The 21,968-nt window shown below is 43.6% G+C and overlaps 2 protein-coding genes across 6 annotated transcripts in view; both read right to left on the reverse strand.

The window, feature by feature from the left end:
* Positions 1–1,096, reverse strand: part of TSPAN14 (tetraspanin 14) — a 41,689-nt gene extending 40,593 nt beyond the window's left edge. The window contains exon 1 of the mRNA XM_055720203.1: positions 532–1,096. The gene's annotated coding sequence lies outside the window, so the exon portion shown is untranslated. The remainder of the gene's footprint in view (positions 1–531) is intronic.
* Positions 1,097–7,360: 6,264 nt separating this feature from the next.
* Positions 7,361–20,510, reverse strand: PRXL2A (peroxiredoxin like 2A). 5 transcript variants are annotated; one of them, XM_055721144.1, is made up of 6 exons: positions 20,326–20,510; positions 14,028–14,207; positions 13,565–13,656; positions 9,193–9,333; positions 7,980–8,144; positions 7,361–7,844 (listed from the first exon to the last, which is right to left on the reverse strand). In XM_055721144.1, the coding sequence occupies exons 2-6, from the start codon at positions 14,203–14,205 to the stop codon at positions 7,746–7,748; spliced, it is 675 nt and encodes a 224-aa protein (XP_055577119.1). In that variant the 5' UTR covers positions 14,206–14,207; positions 20,326–20,510; the 3' UTR covers positions 7,361–7,745. The 5 variants fall into 5 exon arrangements, with proteins under 5 accessions (XP_055577119.1, XP_055577118.1, XP_027673018.1 ...); XM_055721143.1 differs by having other exon boundaries at positions 20,330–20,509; XM_027817217.2 differs by lacking the exon at positions 20,326–20,510 and adding an exon at positions 20,058–20,184.
* Between the last annotated feature and the right edge of the window lie 1,458 nt (positions 20,511–21,968).

A 21,968-nucleotide genomic window follows, 5' to 3' on the forward strand; every position in this document is an offset into this window, starting at 1 on the left:
CCCTCGCACACACAGAGTGGCTGCTCCTGCTCACAGCAGCCCGGACGGAGGGCTGGGGCCGGCAGCAGCCGGTGCTGTGGCAGGGTAAGGAGCAGGCACACACTGCCCGGCGGCTCCAGCACCCCGAAAGGCCTTTTTTTGTTTGTTTGTTTGCTAAATATTTTTCTCCCTCGTCGCACCTCACAACGAAACAACAACTTCGCCTGAACTCCCAGAGGAAGCCTCGCCCGGCTTCCTTTAATGGACAAGGACAATGGCAGAGGCTCGCCATAGCCCCGCCGTTTCGGAAACTTGGGAAGCCTGAAGGCTGCTGCCCGCCCGCTCCCACGGCTGCCGGCTCCCGGGGGATATCGCAGGGGACAGCCGTGCTCCGGGGCGCGGGGGGTGGGCTGGGCTGTGTGTCAAAATGCCGGTGCTTAAAGACAGCGTGGGGAGGAAAGGGCATTCCGTACGGCGGGGACGCGGCGCGACCCCCGGGGCAGACGGCTGAGGGGGATGCCCGGGCCGGCGGCGGGGCGGGCAGGGACTCACCGGGGCAGCAGCCTGCTCGCTAAGTTTCGCCAAGTTGGGCGGAGGGCGAGGCGGCCGTCGGCGTAATGGGGGATCTCTCCGCTGCCTCAGCTAGTCCATGGACACGGCGCGGCGGCGTTCCCGGACCTTCCCCGCCTGAGCGCGGCCGGCCACCAGCGCCGGGGGTGCCTCTCCGCCGAGCCGCGCCGCCCCGCCGCTGCCGTGCGAGCGGACGCACGTCCTGCAGCCACGCCCGCGCGTAGCTCCGCTCCACACAAAGGGGAGCGCCAGAGGCCCAGCGCTGTCTCCGGACCGCTGGGCTCCCGTGGGCCGCTCCGCCTGCCGTGATCCCCGCGGGCGTCCCCCGAGCTGGCGATGGAGTGCCGGCGGCCCCCGAAGGCCGGGCGGAGGCTGCGAGCGCCTCACGTTCCCACCGCCCCTTCCCGGCGGGCGACCCCCGCAGCCCCCTCCGGCGGCTCAGTTGGAGGAAGCCCGCGGCCGCTCAGGAAGGCTCTCGGCTTTTTTATTGAGGCTCGTTTTCTGGTGGAGATGGCTGCGCCCCCCGCCCTGCGGAAGAGGCTCCGCCAGCAGCTCCGCCTCCGGGCCGGGCCGGCCACATCCGCGCTCCCCTCGGCCCCTCAGCGCCGCTTCCTGCTGCCGCGGGGCTTCGGCGGGAAACGGCCAGGCGCGCGCGCGCGGCGGGGTGAGCGGCCGGCCTCTACCTGGGAAGCTAGAAGGCGAAGGAATAAAATAAATCGACCCGACCCTGAAGGGTATTTTGAAACTTTAGATGTCCTGGGGCTTCTAAACCTCTCTTTCGAGGTTGCTGGGAAGACAGGAGGGGGCTGAGTCATGGGGTTTTTAAACCCATGTGGTGAGCAAGTGATGGCTCACACCTGAGGTGGCTGGGCCCGGCAGGTGGGGAAGCGCCTGCCCCGTCCCTGCCCAGTTTAGCTCCTGACTTCATGCACTGCTCTCGTGCCCTTCTTTCCCAGGCATCGCAACCTCCTGGCACAGGGAAGCACTTCTGTTGCTTTTGTTCTCTTTGTCAAATGTAGAGCAAAACTCTTTACTTCAGCACCTGACTATGAAAATACACTTGTGCGCGGGCAGGCAAGGCGACGGCAGTTCAGCACCAGAGGTGTTTGGTACAGGCCGCCTCGTATTTTCTGCGCTTCCTTCACCTGCTCCAGGCCTTGGACTTTGAGGACTTCCTCGTTCCCCTGAGCTCAAGAATTGCAAAGGCAGCAGCCACCCCACCTGGTGCTCAGCTAAAAGTGGAAAGGAACTGCTGAGCAATTAAACGGGGGTGGCTTAGTGCTTCTCTTGTGTGGTAATTCTTCACTAGGTCAAGGCTGACAACCAAAACTATGCTAGAATTACTATGTTACAAACACACAGTTCCCCTCACCCACACCAATCTGAAGTCAGAGAAAGCAGATAGACACCAGTGTGTCACCCACCCACCGGCTGCATTATCAAGATTCCTCCTCATCTCCTACAGCAGTTGTTCAAAGAAATGTGGAGAGAAACAAAAAAATGTGTGTGTGTTGTAGACCTCCCCCAGCTTGCTTGAGGCTTCTCAGAAACCAAAGTAAAATGGAATTGACTGGTAAAGCTGAAAGAAGATGCTAGAAGAATCACCTGAACTTTAGGGAGGAGCAAAGTGAGTAAGGGGAGCTAGAAAAGGTCACTGGATGCCCAGGTGGTTAAAAGAACTAGAACAGATCCTTTTTCCATCTCAGAAGTACTTAAGTCATCTTACAGAGTCACATCTCCAGAAAGTCCAGAGCCAAGGCAGAAAGCTTCAGTGTGCTGCTTCTGTAAGAGGTAGGAAGATGGAGGATGCAATAGTAAGTGTTAAGATTCAGCAGGGGAAATGGGGAAATTTCAGGGAAATTCAACAGCTTTAGGATGCAAGGACTGTGGAATTAGGAAGGGCGTTTGGCAGTAAAATAAGGTTCTCTGGCAGCTTAAAATAGTCTTGTAAAATGGTTTGTGTTAGCAGTCTGCAGAGTAGTTAAATTGACTGTGCTGCTAGCATGGAGACAGTTCGAACAACCGTTCTATGTCCCATTTATTTGCCTTTGACATTATCTCTGTTCTGTGTGCTTCGCAGTGTTGCCGAGACAATTAGGGTAAAAATGTCATCCATCACAAAAACATTAACTAAGTGCTAGGGCAAATTGGAAGACTTTTAAAAAATAGTAACTTTGGCAGTAAAAGGGTATAATAATACTGCAGGAATGAAAATGGAAAATCTGATTTTTTAGTGAACTCATGCAGGCCAATGTTAATGTATGGTTTGTCAATGCTTTTTCCTCTGACCACTACAAAACATTTCCTGAAATATGAATGACTCATTATGAGGACTAGCTGGTAGAAAATGGCATTACCTATTCACCAATTCCACTGTATCTGCTCAGCATCATTATTATCATCAAATACAACTTTTTAGTGGAAGAAATTTCTATTTATGCAGGGAGGTTTCTGGAAATCAGAGTTAAAGTTGGAATTATCATGTGGTTTCGATAATTATGAGGTTAAGAGAGAAGAAGGTGCGCAGGGAAAAAAGCCCACAGAAGCTACTGTGAGGCTTTAAACAACTTCAAAGACAAAGAAAACAGTACCTGGACCTAAAAGAGAAAGTAGAAATATTTCAGGGAAAACCTTTTTAACATTTTCGAGATAAATTACAAGAAGAATAAATTAGGATGGAACTACTCAGGTATCAAGTAAAATTAGAGTGGATTAAACTGAATCAATGATTTAACTTCATTCATCAAGTCGCCACAAGGTTTACTCCGTCTCCCAAGCTCCCTCTGCCGCTATCAGGTGGCTATTGCACCTCGCTGCTCCAGCTCCACTACATCGAGGCTTTGACGGAGCTCTGTGGGACAAAGCAAGCCACTCACACGCTGGCAGTATTTAAAATTAATGTTACTAAAACATAAGACTCACTGTACAGTGAGTCTGTTAATAATTTATTCCCTCCACACTCATTTAGAAATATCTATATACCACAGACTGTATCAGAAACTTCATTTAAGTTGCTTATTTTACAGAGAAAATGTCCGTACAAGTAAAAAGATCGCAGGAGCAGATGTATTTTCTAACAGCTTTCTTCTAGCCTCATCGGAATCTATAGTGGTCTCCTCCTGGCATCTTTATTATGCAAATCTTACTGCACAAAAAAACCACGGGTTTACGGCTGACCTTCATTTTGGCTGGGGTAGCAGTGACATCCAGCGGTTCAGAGAAAGAAAGAAATTCGCTCATTCTTTCTACCACAATGCACGGCAGGAAACGCATCAGAACATAGCAGGGATCCCTTGTCATTCCCTTCTTTGTGGATATTCGTAAATGGCACCAACTACAGGCAGTTTGACAGCCGTGGGTATGGATAACCCACACGGGGAAACACAAATGCGGAACAGGAAATAAATAGAAAACATCCCCAAGGCAAGCCATCCTTCTAATGGCTTTAAAAGGACACCGCAAGTAAAAAATGTAATTGGTATTTTTAAAAGTTCCAGTAAAAAAGAACCTTCCTATATTACACCTACCCCATTGACTTCACAGCATTTTCCTTCTTAAAAAAAAACCAAACCTATTTATTAACCCTCTTTTTGTATGGGGAAACAGGGCAAACAAAGAAGGGAAAGTTGATTGAAGAGAAATTGCTACAGGGGTTTTGTTTCTCAAGCCTAGCCTAAATAAACTTTCAATTATTAGAGTTTCCACTAACTAGCTGAGTCTTGAACTGTGATGTGATAGTTGATGCACTGAGAAGTGATTTAGACTTTGTGCACATGTTGTGCTTTATAAGGGAAAAAAACCCGAATCAAAACATTAAATGCGTATCATGAACTGGGCCAGCAGAGGTAGCTGTTGGTACTAAAAAATCAACAACTATGACAGTTTTGTTCAATGAACATTCCTCATCTGAAGAAAAGCTTTACAACCAGTCAGACCTTGCCATCTCCAGCACTGAAAATTCACTTAGAATTTGTTACTCCTTTGCTATTTTGCTGTCATTTTTATTTGACACTGCCCATTTCCAGTTCCTGTTAACTGTTCCAAGCTCCTAGTCACTGGGTACCTTCTATCCTCTCCATTTGTAATTTGTCAATGTAGAGTTCCGAAAGATGAGTCAGCTCCAAATAATCCCAAGGTTGGCTAAAAAAAATTATCAAATTTATCAATAACAATTCTTCAGAACATTTTCAAATGCCATTTGGACCTTTTGTTAACTCCAAATTTTGACTTATCTCTGAAAGACAAGGTTGGAAAACTTTGAAATGTGGATAAGCTTACATAATTTTCAAATCAAGAAGTACACTGTCCCACTAGCAGTTTATGGGAACTATCAGTGTTAACAGCAGGAAAATACACTCTCCCAGACCTAGATCTGACATGGTTACCATACATCAGCCTTTGCTGAAGCTCACAGAGCTGAAAACCTTAATCTCTGTATTTTAATAAATACCTTCCAAAGAAAGTTTCTCAATGTGGTAGGTGCTTTATATACATAAATATATATATATATATATCTCCTTCAAAAGGACTTCACAGGTCTTTCTAAAATATTTCTACGCTAAAGGAATATTTCATCATGTTGTAGCATTAGGGATTTGTATATTTAACAGCTATTATGTTTTAGCTAAACATGCCAAATGCTGGACACAATGGCTTGCTGCTTGTTTCCAAAATCACAAAACACCGCCCCTTTGGGTGGGCTAACAGCAGAGCCGCAACACCAGGGCATCCATGTCATCGTTTAGGACTTCCTGTAGTCTGATTGAAAGAACTGGCAGCCAGCTCTATCAAAGTGGGTGGAATTCAATTGCATGTACACAGCATTTTAAGTAGATGCTCCCCAGATTTGGCAGGTTCTAAAGGCACTTTATGTTAAATTCCTTGGAATCTATCTGGCTTCCCAGATAGATTCATTCTCCATTCAGCCCATTCTCCAAGGACTGTTTATGCCTTTCGTACTTAAATGTTTATGTGCAATGTATAAGCAGCCCTTGGAACAAGGCCTGAGAGCCGGGTCTAAGATCAGTACCTTCTTTGCCTGCGTCTGTGCAAGATGTTTTCTACAAATAGCAAAGCTCTACCAGTTTCCACTGGGAAGAAAATGCAAAACTCTATAGGAGCCATGATCCAGATTTCTCCTCCTATTGTGAGAAAGATCTTTGTTATTAGTAGCATCTTGCAACTGTAAGAAACAGTAGCTCACATCACACCCATTTCTTTTAGCATCTTTTGTGTTTCCTACCACATGCCCTCCAAACCTGCTGACGAAGGGACACTTACACAATGCTTCAAACTGCATATTTGCACAGAGCTTTAGGTGCCTCGTGTCAGGCAAGAACTCATGATACACGTACTTACTTTCACTGGTAAAACCTGGGACAAAAAGCCTTCAGGCACAATTCCTTTATTTCACGGAGCAAACTCTTAGAGGAGCCCACCTCCAGTCAAGTCATTTCATGTCTTTGAACACCCAACAGCTTTTTGACACCATCTTACAGACATACTTACCTGGGCAGCTCAGAACATGGACAGAGACAATACATGGTGCTTTGCACCTGTCCATGACTCCTAGAAGAGCCCTTATGAAGTCCGTATCATGTAGTTAATATGTTCTAGACTCTGCTGCTCTACTCTCCAAACTCCTGTTCTTTCCCCCATCCTCCAAAACAGTCAAACCACAAATGTCTGCTGACAGCTGCATGCATTGAGCCCAATTTCCATTTAGTTTTTAAACAAAATATTTTCATGAACATACAAATTACTCAAAATTCTCACTGCTAGGGGTGTTTCAGGGAACTGTGAAGAACAGACTCTGAAGAGCATATACTTTTAGTTAACAATAGTTCTGCCTGGACACAAATATTATTAAAAAAAAAAAAAAAAAAAAGAGGTCAGGATTTCATCCATAATGATGCAGTTTTAAAGCCTATGTAACTGATTTAACACAGAACAAAGCCAAGCCCCAATGTTTGTGAAGTTTTAGAGCTTCTGGCATTGTAGGTTTCATAAAGTCAGTGTCATGTTTGACCATTTTTTTGCACCCAGCTCAGTAATAGAGACGGATAGGCACTGGCACACAGAACAAAAATAGCCATATTACCAATGTTTCAGTGGTGCAAAGTATCCCTGCCCTCAGATACATGAAGGTTTCATTAATTTTACACTCAGAAGAAGTCACAACAGCTGTTTGGACTGACCTGCTGCTAGAACAAAAAAATCCTTCCCTTTAATTCTTCTGCTAGCTTAATACGTTCTAGCCTGCATATTTTTCCAATTACCTAGCCTTTTACATACACCAGCTAACAAAGGATATGCAACACTTGATAATCCTTTTTAAGTGGAATGTTAAAGATTTGTTCAGACTTTGAAACATCAGCGTATTTCAAAAATTCACATTGTCTTGTTCATACTTCAGTCTAGGTACACATATTTGGCTATGCATCGTACTGGCTCTCATGGATCATATTGTGCAACACTACCTACATTTCTACTGCAGACTCAAGCCAGGATGGAAACTCTACCCAAACTGCTCTGTGATATTGTTCCTTTTTCTTAGAATCTTAAACACAAGAAGGAACTTGCCCTTATCACAGTTATCTTCTGAAATGAACACTAGATGTCTTCACCCTTTCTTGCAAGGAATCACACAAAGACCTGGTAGAACTAGAGCCAGCAGTTAACTACCAAGAAACTTACTGGGTGGCATGTCTTGAATGCAGAATCTCAGAATAATCTAGAGGAGTGACAAGATTTAGTCTTCTAGAAACACAGATGTGTCTACACATTAATGAAAAAACAAAAGGCAATAGCGTTTCATTTACATAGAAGTTTTATTATCCTTCAACCTCAGCTGGTACTGCATTACTCCAGCCTTAGCAGATTTTGCTCCCCTAGGTAGACAAGTTTTCAACCGACTGTCTCTGACTGAAAACATCTAGGCTAGGTCAAATTTTAGACCCAGCCTTTCATTAATACAGTCAGACACAAAAGAGCAGTTGAAATCCTGACCACCTGAAAGGCTGCAAAGCAACAAAAAAACAAGATCCAGGAGGATTTTCATAATTTTCTACGTTTGATTAGAGAATCTTTCCTTTGCGCTGATCACTAGTTAAGAAGCAATTAAACTGCATGTTCAAGAAACGGATGCACTCTACATTTCAAGCTGTGATCAGAAACATGTGCAACTAATTTTCCACTTATGAAGCTTGTGGGTTTATCTTCTCAGCAGCTTCAAGGACAGACGGAAGGCTGACTTTGTCTCCAAATTCTTTCTCACGATGCTCCAGTAAAACACCCTAGTTGAAGACACAAGAGAGAAATTCATACACTAGTATCCCCACGGGAGAACAACTGACCAGCACCTGAACAATTCCAGAAAAGAAACTTGGTCTCACAGGAGGCATAAAAGCCTCCTAGATGGCCTGCAGTACCTGTCTTCCTGCCCCAATCACATATACTCCTCCCAGGGTGAATCCTTCCCCTTCTAGGTTACCACTATATCCACTTCTCCAAGCACGGAAGAAATTTTGCCAGACTCCAAAGCGGAAGAATCCTGACATCATCATTTTTCGTCTGCGTGGACCATAGAAGCCTTTCTGCAGGGAAACAGAAACTTATCTCAGCAAACAAAGTTAAAAAGACTTTTCCTACCAAATGAAATTCAGGAAACCAGCTGATCCGGTATCCAAGAAAGGCTGCAACACACAAAAGCTAACCAAGCATATCTAAAAAGAAATTACACCTGAACTAACCTCTTTAACGCAATACCTGACCATTTACCTCCACACAGCCAGCTCGTGGTACCGCCACCATTCATGTGGATTTTAAGCTAATCCACATTTATTTAAGCCCCATGTACATCCACATCCCTACTGCTGGCAACAAGGGTTCTTTGTGCTAAACATATTTTTTCTTGTTTTTGAAGTATGGCAATAAAAATGCTGGTAAAGAGATAACAGTGGTGCCAAGTCCTTGAAACTTTATCAGCCATCTGTTTTTGGTTTTGTGTGTGTTTGTTTTTTATGGGATTTTGTGTTTGGGGTTTTTTTTTTATATCACAATGATTTTTTCACACAGGCAGAGTGAGGAGGAAAAGTAAAGGTATCTTTCTAGTTGATTTTGAGAACTATGTATTCTTTTTCCTTCAGAAGCCAAATGATTTCTAAATGCATCCTCTGGGTTAAGGAGTAAGCAGGGCTGTGGTTTTCTAGGACATGAGACGGGCAATACAGCATGTGCCAGTGCACTGGGACAAGCCACATCACTGCAATTTGGCCTGTACATCATGAATTAATTATTTCTGTCAGCTTCACACCTTGATTCATACACCATAAACACCAGAAAGTCACACAGCCATTGGAAGAAAGAATAAATATTAATAGGCCATATTGTTTACCTGTTAAAGGGGAGGGGAGGAATAATGCTGCAACAGCATGTTATCAGTGCACAGCTACAGAACAGTTTGTAAGCTGAGCAGGATATATATATATAGAAAAGCAAAGCTAATTAACTTCTTAAACTACAATGCTACTAAATCCTTTTTCATTGAGACCACATTCTATCTATATTATTTATACAAGGTCTTCAAAGAGGACATTCAACAGCTTGTTTTTAAACAAAAGGAGAACACTGACTTCACTATACCTTTTCATCCAGAAAGATTTCTCCTCTGAAATAATGCTGGAAATCCTCCACTTCAGTCCCTATCTTCTCTTTCACAACAGCATAGAGAGGGACACCCAGCTTGGACAGCTGAGGTTGCAGAGAGGAGAGCTCAGAAGCCTCCTAAGAAAGGAAAAAAGACCCAAACATTTCAGGCAGTAAATGGAGGTTGGAAAGCTTCACCTTGAATCTCAAAAGCATCAGAAACACACGTAAATTCTAGCTTGAGGCACAAAGCAGAAACAGACCTGTAAATCAGACATTTAAGCTAGTTCTACTCCTGGGCAGGTCTTCATTAAATTTACTAAATTTTTTTTCATTAAGCACGGAGGGAGATTTTTTTCAGTTTACTGGATAAAATATTAAAATCCTGAAGAAAACATATTTTTAACTCAAAGCTGCAGATACACCTTGCCTGTAGCTAGGGCTTCAACTATCTTTTGAAGTGTTTACAGAACAGTAAAAAGATACTGCCTGCACTTCGCTTAGAAATTCTGGCCTTGGAAGAAAGTTAATTCTTTTTTCCAAGTAGAAATACACCTTATCAGCCTTTTTGCAAAATATTTAGAGGGCTCTGTGCAAGAGCAGGCTATACAAGTGTAGAACAAGTAAAGGAGTGAAGATGTACTCTCCTACCTAGATCCCCCAGCAAAAATAATCAGGGAATTTCTTCACACACCTTCAGTATTCCAGAATCATAGAATCATTTAGGTTGGAAAAGACCTTTAAGATCATCGAGTTCAACCCTTAACCCAGCACTGCCAAGCCCAGCACCAAGCCACGTCCCCAAGTGCCACATCTACACGGCTTTTAAACACCTCCAGGGATGGTGACTCCACCACCTCCCCGGGCAGCCTGTTCCAGTGCCTGACCACCCTTTCGGTGAAGACATGTCCCCTCACACCCAATCTAACCCTCCCCTGGTGCCACCTGAGGCCGTTCCCTCCTGTCCTGTCCCTTGTTCCCTGGGAGCAGAGCCCGACCCCCCCTGCCTACAGCCCCTGTCAGGCAGCTGCAGGGAGCGATAAGGGCACTCCCGAGCCCCCTCCTCTCCAGACTGAACCCCCCAGCTCCCTCAGCTGCTGCCCATAAGACTGGGCAGACCCTTCTGCAGCTTGTTGCCTTAAGAAACTTAAAAAAGCACTACTGCTTTTTCTGGCGAATAAGGGAAGTATAAGGTGTCACTGCTCATCTGCTGGTTTTTTTTGTTCTGCTGAAGGAACTCCTGCTCCCACAATTTGCGCAAAGACCTCTGAGGTTTCCAACAGATTAGAGTACGCATTGAAAATATGTTTCTTCTCATCTCCAGTGGAGAAAGGCCATTTTTACTGGACAAAACCCCCACAAAAAACTCCATGCTTTGAAAAGTAGACACAGTTTACAGGACCGTCCGTTAGCCACCTAACCAAAAAGCCTTAACTCAAAGGCTTGAAGGACATTAGAATTTAGCGAGTATCAAGCAGGAGACAGATAGGGGTGAACAAACAAGAGAAAAGATATTAGAGAAAGACATCAGTAGGTGAAAGGGTAAGGGCAGCTTTCCAGTCCACTACTCTTTTCCAGAAGAAATTAAGAAGGATGCATCAGCATCACAACCAAACACTGAGTAGTGAGTGGTTAGAGTTTAAGGATCATAGCTTATGCTTGTTGGATCTTTCCTCTCTTTTCTTAAAAAACTGGTAATTATTTATTTTCTGTTTTCCCCTCAACAAAATGCCTTATGATCTTCCTAAAAGGGAGGTTAATAACAATTTTACCTGGCATTTTTTATACAGTTCAAAACTCTCATAACAAACAAAACAAAAAAGATCTGTATTGGAACCTAACATGTTTGAGAACCGATGTTCCAGTGGGGTGCCCTGTAAAGCCACAGTCTCTAGACAGCAAGCAATACCATCAAACCTTGTTTAACCTTTTGGAGAAAGGCACTTCAGCAGTTTGGTGGGGTTTATTTTAGGTCTTCTTGCTTGGCTTTTGGGAGGGGAGAGAGCAAGAATGATGTAAAAGCATAGTTAAGTTTTAAAATTCTCAAGAGATTAGACTCCAAGCAGCATCTTGGGACTAGACCTGGTTTGTTTTTCTCTACTGCTATTTAAAATTGATATAATAAGACAAAGCAAAGTCTATTTTTTTTTTTGTGGGCAAACTGTATCACAAAAAAGCTGTGCAGCCTTATCATGGGGCTGTGACCATTTCATTTAGTCTGTGCAACTGTTTCCTTCTTTTTGTAAAAAGCAGACAAGCACACCCTAGCAGAGTACTTTCTCTCTCCCGCAAGCACGGACAACCCAAAAGAACAATACCCATTTCACTTTGCCCCTCCGATAGTTCAACTGTGGCTCTTCTGCTACTTCAGACTGCTTGAGTTGATACCTACAATATTTAGCAAGCCCATGGCACTTTCACAATGACTAGAGTACTGGATCGCTCCACGGCTGGCTCCAGACTATAAGATGTACAAGTGCAGTCCTGTTAAAGTATCTTAAATAACAAAAAAGGAATCTGGTGATTTAGGATGTAGATGATAAAGATAAAAGACACCATATTTCTTAAATCTACAGGCCTCAATTCTCAAGGATCCAAGGGCATCATTCCAGTAGGATTTGTGAGATCCTTTATAGTAGATAATGGAAGCAAGTCCTCCCACTGGTACCAGGCCGGTGATCTATAAGTTAAAATAGCCTCTTTTCTATGCCACCACTGTGTCCAGGGAAGTACATATTCCTTCATGGTGCTGTCAAAAAGGACAAAGTTCAATATCCTTTCCAAGGTGCAAGATGGCAGGAAAAAAGTATATTTTGTCTCTTGCAAAAAAATAAAAACCTATCACCTGCAGGTTAACAGGTATGGCAAGTCACCCGTACTCAACCATTCTACCAGCTCAAAGTCAGTGACAGTGGGGAAATAAGCTGCTGTCACACTATGGAGAAAAGTTAACAGACAAAAAAAAAAAAATGCAACTGAACTGTTCCTAGGAGAAAAGCAGGAGTCAACTCACAAAAATGCTTTGAATATACAACAAGCCTCATTCCTCACCTGCCTGCAGCTTTCATTGCCCTGTCACCCAATACTCTCACATGCACCCTTTTAAACTATGTCTATATGGATATTTTTTACCTATCCAAGATAGGTTTAGACAATTTAAAAGCTTTTTCAAACACTTTCACAGTTAAAATACAAAATTAGTCTTTGCCCTAATTAGCTGATCAGTGCTGTAACTGCCTCTGTTTTGGCATTTTTTTTTTGTTTGGATTTTTTTTGTTGGTTTTTTGCTGTTTTTAAAGTTTTGAACCAAAACCAAGAATTAGAAAATTAAATTTCTCTCACCTCAATTTTTTCTTGAATAAGAAAAACAACAATTCTTTGAATTTTGTGCTTTTTTTCTATTTAGGGTGGTTAGCATTACAAATATATATATAAATAATTAATGAATCCCTGTCTGTATGCAAAAGCCACAGTCAGGCACTTAGCGCGTTCTCCTCCTGCCTACGCTACACCTGTTCAGAAAGCAAAGTACTTTAATCTTTAACCTTCCATGAATGCTACACATACTTAAGCAGTTACTACTGATGGGAGCAGATTCCTTAATTAAGTGGTTGCAATATTAATTACTCCATGTTACAGAGCGGTGAGTAACAACATAATAGCTATTTTTCCCCATAGCTATGAGAAAAATAATGTCCAAGGTGCAAGTTATGGCTGTTCTTAGGCACATGGTATGTTCAGATTATATTTTAAGTGTCTCCTTGTGCCTCCACGCAAGGAGCCTAATGCCAGCTTTGTGTCCCAACCCACCTTGTTATGGAACAGTAACCCCTTGTCTTCAGACTCCTTACTTTCCTGCCTCACAGTCAGCATTCAGAACAGCAAGGGACTCCTCTTTATGCACTTGTTTTCCTTGGGGTTTTGTTGTTTGCTTTTTTTTTTTTTTTCTGATGAGCTTTACCTGATGGCTTTCTGCCAGTCCAGTCTGGGGCTGCTTTTGACCAGAAACTACCTGGCTTACAGAGATTTATTTTGGACATGTGGAACACAACTAGCTCATAAGACTCATTACCAATCGGATTTTGTGTAATCTCCCTTTCTAATTACCATGGCCTAGGTCCCTGGCAGATGTAAAAATCACATAACCACTACCTTCAGAAGGAAAATGCTCAGAACCTAGACTATACAAACCACCAAAGAGAACTAAGTATGCTGTCAGCTGGCGACAAGTTTGGGCTAGGAAACAAGGCCTTTCAGATACCTCAGATTTATTTGATGACCATCCTACTCACCACCTCCCTTTACTTAAAGGGAATCTGTGCATGTAGAGCTCAACTCTCCCTAATTAATCCCCAAGCCCAGCAAGTACCTCTCTGCACAAAAATCATCCAGGTCTTCGCACAGCCATGATCACTGCACCATTCTTCTTCCATAGTTCTCCTGCTTTGAATGTTCTTTGTTCTGTTTATGCAGGAAAAAAGCATCAACAAAAACTTCAGCCATTCTTGTTTATAATGATTAAAGCTTTAAGGAGCAACATAAAGCACCACAGAAAATTCCACATTCAAATACAGTTCTATATAAAAAAGAAAAATTCTATATGCATAACAGGGTATTATTACTTTACTGATTTTTAAAAGTGTGCCATGTTTCATCCAGAAATACCAGCTTTTGATTGCTTTTCCTTCATCAGAATTATTGGCTATCAAGACACCCAACTAAGAGTTATAACTAGGAAAGACTAAGAAAAACTCTTCCAACCCTGGCCTTACAAATATTCTTATAAAAGCCCAGTTATTGAAGAATGTGGGCTAAAACATCCATAATCTTACCTGACCCCAAAGTTTTTAGCTCTATCTCCTCTAAAAACTCCAGTGTAGCTTTTTCTGGCTTGGACAAAAACAAGTCAGTATTAGCAAGTACAATCCCTGTCACAGCTGCACCGATGGCTCCAAGACCAACAGACCACATGCCCATGGTGAAGATCCCAAAGTCAGGCAGGAAGGACATTTCTGGAAAGAGAAAGAAGCAAGCAGTTCTTAAACTGGACATCAATGATCCCAGACAAAGAGGAACTGGATTAAAAAAACCAACTAAAACCTCACACAGATATTTTTGGTTTGACTGTAGACATTCTGTATATGTGGATATATCGGAGGGAGTAATGTTCCGTTATCATTTTATTTCATTTACCATCATTAAGTGTTAGGTTTTCATAAGATACATTACCTCTAAACTGCTAGTGTTACATAGCAGTTTTATTTTATGTGATCTTAATTTGAATTATTTTTTTTAATTAACTTTTGCAGTTATATTGTGGTGGACTTGGTGGTTGGACTTGATGATCTTAAGGGTCTTTTCCAACCTAAATAATTCAATGATTTATTAATGTACTCAACTGGGTTTTAGAAGATCTAGATTACATTCCAGTTCTGTGCCTGACCCACACCAAAACTATTAACAAGATACTCTTGCCTCTTCCAGCTACTGGACTCACAAAAACATTCATGATTAAAGTGCTTAGTTGCAATGAGGAGAAAGATGATTGAAGTATACATGTGTAATAAAGAGCATCTAACATGATGACCTTTATGATAGCCAGTAACTTAAATTATTACAGTATGACAGTGGTGGAGTTTTTTAGTTCATTTTTTTTCCAAAAAGAAACGTTTGTAAATTAAATGTTTCCCTCTCCCCAATATATATTTGTGCAGTTTACAACTATACCACAGAAGAATCAAAAAAAAAACCAAAAAAAAAACCTTTTTATCTGGTTCACCATAACTGGTAACCTTTCCTGTTCCTTACAGTTCACCACTAGAACCAAAACAGGCACCAAGCCAAAAAGCAGAGACCATCAGTCATGCCTGCAGACAGAAATATGTAGACTTGCAACCATTTGATTAGACACAGTGATCCAACATTACAAACATGCCTTGGACAGCACCTTCAACATACTAACCCATTTCCACTCTTGCTAAAGCAGATATGACATCGGGAACAAACAACTTAAACTCACACCCATCAGTTAGAACTGATAACATTGCAATAGAAGCCATTATATACACGTTTCCAAGTCTTAAAGTACAAACATACTTCTTGTTACCAATGACTCCGGTTTGGTGGCAGTTTTGTTTAACTGTCATCCATCCACAAACACCCAATCCTGACCCTTGCACATGTTTCACAAGCCTGGAAAGATCTGCCAGCCACCTTCCCGGGAGGCAGTACCAGTTAAGAGGATGCAGGAAAGCACACTTAGCCCTGTCTCATGGACAAAATTCAAGATCCAGCTCTGAGCAACAACTGGTACAAGAGTCATTGGAGTTTTGGCAGTATAAGAAGTCAGTGTACACTTACATCACAGCAGTTATGTGTTACAAAGGGCTATAGATTTGCAGCCACCCAATTTTAGTATTACACAATACAGAGAATCAAATTTTTTCCAGAGCCATCTGCAAAACCCTATTCCCTGACAAGACTGTTTTGGTAAATATTGCTGTCTGTATATACTTTTGTATGGGAGAGGTTTTTTTCTGTCATAAATATAGTAAAATTTTACTATTTTGAACTGTGACTGCAATAAACCAGAGACACACTTAGTATTTATCCCCACAGCTAGCTGTTGCCAGAATTCAGAAAGCAAGAACTAGTAGCTCCTCGCTTTTGTGCCTAGGATTTTCTGGGAGAAAATCCCTTTCCATCCTTAAAACTAGCTCCAGAATACTACTGACAAACAAATACAACCAGCTGCTTACCTGCAAAAACAGCTAGAAAGCATTTGGTTGAAAAAAGAAAAAGGGGAAAAAAAAAAAAAAAAAAAAAAAAAAAAAAGATTGCTTTGTTCTTTTAACAGTGTACTTGGCTCCAAGGAAGGCAATATCACAGTATCTAGAAATGTGAGCAAGCCATGATCCCAAGCAGGAAACAAGGCCAGTCTACACAAACACAACACAGATAAAAGAACAGATTCTACCCCACCTCACTTATTTCCAACCAAGGGAAACTTTCCTTGAGCATATCTGCTTTTTCTACATTTTATCAAAGTCATAATGTACTGACAAGTTTTTGGTATCTGCCTTTCACTCGTATCAGAGGTCATCCTGACTCCAGCCTTAGGAATAATCAAAGTGTAGTTCAAAATGTATTGCCATAATGCAGCAATATCCTCGTGTTAACACTCAAAATCTCTGTGGCATACTCAAAAGGCTACAGCCCTGCTGCCTCCCAGAGCTGGATTATTCAACTATTCTTGGGACTTGGATCTTGTCTGGTAAAGAACTCTTTTTCTTTTAATTAATTTTTTAAAAGAGAAGGGAGTAAAAACCAAGTATTAATCCCTTGTGCATGTCATTTGTATATACAAATGTTATGAAATCTGTGGCAACTGATTAATGAGTGGATCCCCCATAGCTTTTTATTGGCATTATTATCATTGCTAAAAGCCAGCTTCTCTCAGTTGTAGCTGAGAGAGAGATCGTTAAGCGTAGTCAACACACCTTTTTAGTTTAGAGGGACTCTTTGATGTCCCCTCAGTGACAAAAAAAACCCAAACCCCTATTCAAATATGCAGAATCTTTTGCTATTTAAGTAAATAAGGGAATGGAAGAAGCAGCTTTGCATGGTGATACTGAAATTCCTCCCCTTCTAAGCAAGCACCATAGTGAGCCACTCTGAATAATATGCATGGGAAAGAGCCACCAGGATTATTAAAACATTTGCTAAGACAGGCTGAGCCCCAACATATCTATGTCACTGAACCCCATGTGAAGAGATGAAATGCAAAACAGCTGAGCATTTGCAACTAGCAGTTTTGTTTCTGTTTATCTGCCGTTTATTAAGGAAATCTGAAGCTCCAAAAAACTTCACAATCCTCCACCCCACCTTAAAACACAAATGCTACCACCTTGCGATCCAACTCTATGAACTTTGAGACATGAAACGGCAATGCACAGTAAGAAAATACAACAAAGCATCCCATAATCCATAATCCATGAGAAGAAGATACAACAGGGCATCCCATAAGACTTTAACATTTAGATGCAGGCACTCACCAGAACCCATGCAGCCTGCACAAGCATCAGCCACCACCAGCTCCCCCTGAATGCGAGCACCAGCAAGAGAGAAGACAAACTGCACTGGCAGGCAGGACCAGGCAGGAGTCCAGCTCTTAAGCCTTGTGGACCAGACCCAGATCTCAGCGACTTTGAGCAATACATGCCACAGTCACCCTGCAGCAGTTACGAAAGAATGGCTGTCCAATCCACAGCAAGACTGTTTTAAATGTATCTTAATCATTTAACTTTTTTTTTTTTTTTTTTTTAAGCGAACACATGGTTACCCTCTTTATGGGGTGGGTGGGTACAGGGAACAGGAATTACACAAAGCTGTTTTGAAGCTGGGCACACAGCACTAAACTTTTAAGACTTGCATGATAAACTGTGTGCTTCAAGTCTGCATTTTTCACAAGTAGTATTTTCCCAATGTTTCGGCTTATACTATTTCTAATCCCCACACACATGCACACTGCATGCCATTAGAATACAAACAACCCTGGAAACAATTACAAAGCCTGCACAATGTTGGAAAAAAGTTTCAATATAGAGGCTGTACTGGTGAGTTAACCCAGCATTTCTATGCTCTGTTACTTGCTTTAGTGGTAACATCCCTTTGCTGAAGAACTGCATTTTTTCTAGAACTATCACAACTGCAGGCTCTCAACCCTGCTAAAACCTCCAGTAGGGAACCAGCACTTCTCTTTACAGAAAGCAGAGGCCAAAGTAAAAAGGAAAAACATCTTTTTGTGTGTTTTTGTGGTGACCACACGAGATGTTCAAGATGACAGTGAGTAATTTTATAGTCTATTAGTACTCAGCTAACCAGAATTTAAACAAGCCTAGTCTTAATCCTTTTTGAAGTGCCAGTTGATGGTCTTCACTTTGTGTCAAGATGACCAGTTTAAACATGGCTTTCTAGATGTCTCATTTCCCTTCCACCTACAACTGGAGAAAAAATTGTCATGAAGGGGATAGCTATCCCTAAACATTTATTTTAGCAGTGTAAACATGACCCATTGCAGCTGTGTCAAAAATCTGGAAAGCCTGTGTTTTCAAGTTGTCAGTAAAACTCAGGGTAGCACGCAGATTTCCTCACATACTTTTCCTAAGACGACAGTGGAGCAAAAGTGGAAACACTCAATGGGTACTCTCTCAAGCAAGATTGCACCAACACATATACCCTAGTCTAAAATGGCTTTGACCATTGCTTATTATTCCCTTCTCTTCTGCTGCCAACTACCCCAAGACATTCCATATTAAGCTTAAAAATCTTTCAGAGCTTTGTCACAACTTGCATACCCCAAACAAGTTGAGCTGATTATTTTTTATGAGACATTCTCCCCCAAATGAGTCATATGATTACAAATATATTTAGTCCCATAAAGAAAATTTACAATTCACAATAACCTGGTAACATGCTCATCAAGATTTCATGAGCTTTTAAATACCATTAAGGATGACAAAATACAGCATCCTGACCCATCTTCAAGATTAGCCCTGCTTTAAGTGGGGATTTGACCGAAGAAACTTGAGAGGTCCCTTCCAACCTAAACTGTCCCTTAAATGCAAAAAATCAACACACAAAGAAGCCTCCTAACATTTCTGATGGTATGAACGTAATTTTCACAATGTGAAGGGATTTTCGTCTTTTCACCATTGTAAAGATCCTGTAAATTCCTTGTGTTGAGAGTAACGGGCATCTTTTTACACTTCTTCCCAGTCTGCAAATGTTTCATTACTCCAGTACAAAACTGCTCTTGGCTCTAGCTGAAGGGAAAGTTGCTGTGTCAAGCACCCAAACCACACTCCTTCCTTTGAAAGGAAGTTAATTGTTAGACCAAATAATCTCCCCCATTCTTAGATTTTTTTAAAGAAACCCAACATCTCAACAACCCTTTTCTTTTGAGCAAGGGAGAGCAAAGAGCTATGGCCCAACGCTTTTGGAAGTCTTCCAGCTCTCCAAATGTATTCAGAGGGAACTGGCAGATAGATACCATGTAGGGGAAAATTCACATCTCTGCTCGATCAACAAAATGGAGATACCATGGAGACAGGAGGAAATACCTTGAGCACAGAACTGCAAAAAGTCCTTACGTGAAGATAATACTGGCTAAACTCACTGTGGGGTCTGCTGGGGACCCAGAGCAGGACAGCTGCAGGCTGCAGCGATGGGGAAAGAAGGGGAAGGCCAACAGACCCACTAATGGTGCAAATCAGTGCTCACTGAAAACACAGGGACCCAAGTGATACACGGCAGCAAGTGGTCCCTCCCGTTCCAACCCAGCCATAACTCCTGCAAATCCAAACTTAAACTACTTTCCCACCTTTTGGGACCCTTAGGCCTCTCTTGTATTTTAACTTCCACATTCCTCACATTCCCAACAGCACAATTATTCGTCGCTAAAAGCAAAAACCCAAGATGATCACTACACATTTCAACTCAAACCCACAGGGCAGCGGATGCTCTATGCATAAACCAGGCTGTAACTCACGGGAAGGCCAGTCTGCTGGTACACCCGGCCAGGAACCTTCCCCACCGCCTGGCGGCCCTCAGCCGGCCCGGGGAGATGCGCCCTGCGCTGAGGCCGCTCCAGGCTGGTGCTTCAAGCAGCCCGAAGGCGCGGTCAGGGCGTTTCTTCAGTCCGAGCGGAGCGATCGCACCTGAGGCTGGACCACAGCGGTAGGAACGACGCCAGAAACGGAGCACCGAGCCTCTTCGCCGGGCCTGCTGCCCTGCTTACACCCAGGTTAAGTTACACGGCAAACGGGGATGCACCGAAACACTCAGTCATCACCAGGACTGACCTCATCAGGACCGCAGGCTTCAGAGGTCGGGGGAAGCTGCGGGGCTCGGCCGGCGCGGAGCTGCCCAGGCCACCGCGGCCCTGCAGCGCGGAGGAGTGGCGCCCCACGCCTGCCCTGCGCGGCCCGCGGCGCTGCCGCCCCCGGCCCCCACGCCTCGGCAGCCGCTGCCTGCGGCGAGGAGACAGCACAGCCCCGCGCCGCTGCGGGGACAGGCCGCCCGCCGCACCAGCCCCCCCCCCCCCCCCCCCCCCCGCCGGCCCGCACTCACTCACACTGCGACCCCGCACCGCGCCGCCGCCGCTCCCGCAGGCCACATGCGGCGCCGGGCACCGCCCCGCTGCCCCCCGCGCAGGCCCGGCGGCGCTGGGTGCCCTTCGGCCCGGCGGCGCTGCGTGCCCTTCGGCCCGGCGGCGCAGGGGCTTATCCCCGGCGTCAGGGACGGGCTGCGGAGCAACCTCTCACTGCCTCCCGGGACCTATTTTTCCCGACTCGGGATTTTCTTAGCTTCTGGCAACGCTAAGAAAGAAACGAAATATATGCTAAGAGACAGCACTTAAATATACTTAAGGCACCCCCCACCCCCCCCAACTTAATGACTTAAGTCTAAGAATGTAGTGAGCTTATCATTCCAGTACCCTGATTAATGGAGCACTCAGAATGCTTACATATACTGCATTCAAGAATATACTTGTTCAGAGAATCCAGCCAGTAACATGTCACAACATCATGTAACGAATGCACTCTTCAGTTGCTTGTGGTCATTAGGCACTGCTCCAGCCAGAAACCCAAGGGGCCTCATCTTCACTACCTTGGGACTGTTTCCTAAGGTCTCCACTTAACCTGGCACTTAAAATAGTGAAAACCAAAAACAGTAGTAGCAGTGACAGCACAGTCTGGCCAGTAACAACAGCAGCTCAGGACAACGAATGCCATCTTTTTGATGGTACCAGAGAGTCTACATTCCAAATGACTGAGAGCCACTGGTTTTCAGCATATCCCAAACTTTTCTAGACCAAATGGCCTTTTCTGACCTCTCTCTTAACTGGGAGTCACTGGCCACTCTGGTTAGACCTGCTTAGTTTACCTCTTATTTGCAGCTTATCTTCAGCACATGCCTTGTTTTTTTTTGAGGAATCTCACCACAGAACAAGTTCTCTAACTGGAAGCAACAACAGCCTTGGGGTTCTGATCTAGCACTGATCAAACTGGAGGCGACAACATGCCACTTGTGGTGGGATGCTTCAGAAACCATCACCTGGAAGCCTGCCTGGACACCCCGGCAGAGCCCTCTGAGCCCAAGCCCAGCAGCTGGCTGCTCAGTGGGCACACTGCTTTGCCCCTACAGGAGGGCACAGTGGCCCTGCGCTGCTGGAAAGCCACACCAACTGGCGGCTTTACAAGACACAGCCCCGTGGCATCATGTGGCTTAGTACACGTCGGAATGGCACAGTCCCAGGCAGCTGCAGGGAAAGATTTGGGGTCTTCTTGCTCGAAATTGTGGTAGCTATGCTTTCATCTATACATGTGCTTTTACAAATCAGATGGATTCTAAAAAGCACTGAAGTCACTCAGACTTGCCAGCAATTAAAAAATAACCTAAGGAAACTTCATGGCAGAAACAGCATTACCAGACTACCTGAAAGAGCTGGGGAATCTGGCAGGACTGAAGGGTTTGGGGCTCCTTTTCTTCCTCGGAAATATATGAAACCAATTAATATCTGTATTTTTTCTCTAACCAGTGTGGGAAGGGTCTCTGCCAATACCAAACATAATAGGTTAAAGGGGCTTTCTCACCATTTCTGAAATGCAGTCAACGTTAGCATATACGTAGCTTTGCCACTGTGACACAGCAATCTTCGGAAAAACACTACAACAAAAAAATGACTGATGAATTTTTTCAGCCATGATCAT

This window comes from Falco cherrug, chromosome 9, assembly GCF_023634085.1.
Source record: "Falco cherrug isolate bFalChe1 chromosome 9, bFalChe1.pri, whole genome shotgun sequence".
Lineage (NCBI taxonomy): Eukaryota > Metazoa > Chordata > Aves > Falconiformes > Falconidae > Falco > Falco cherrug.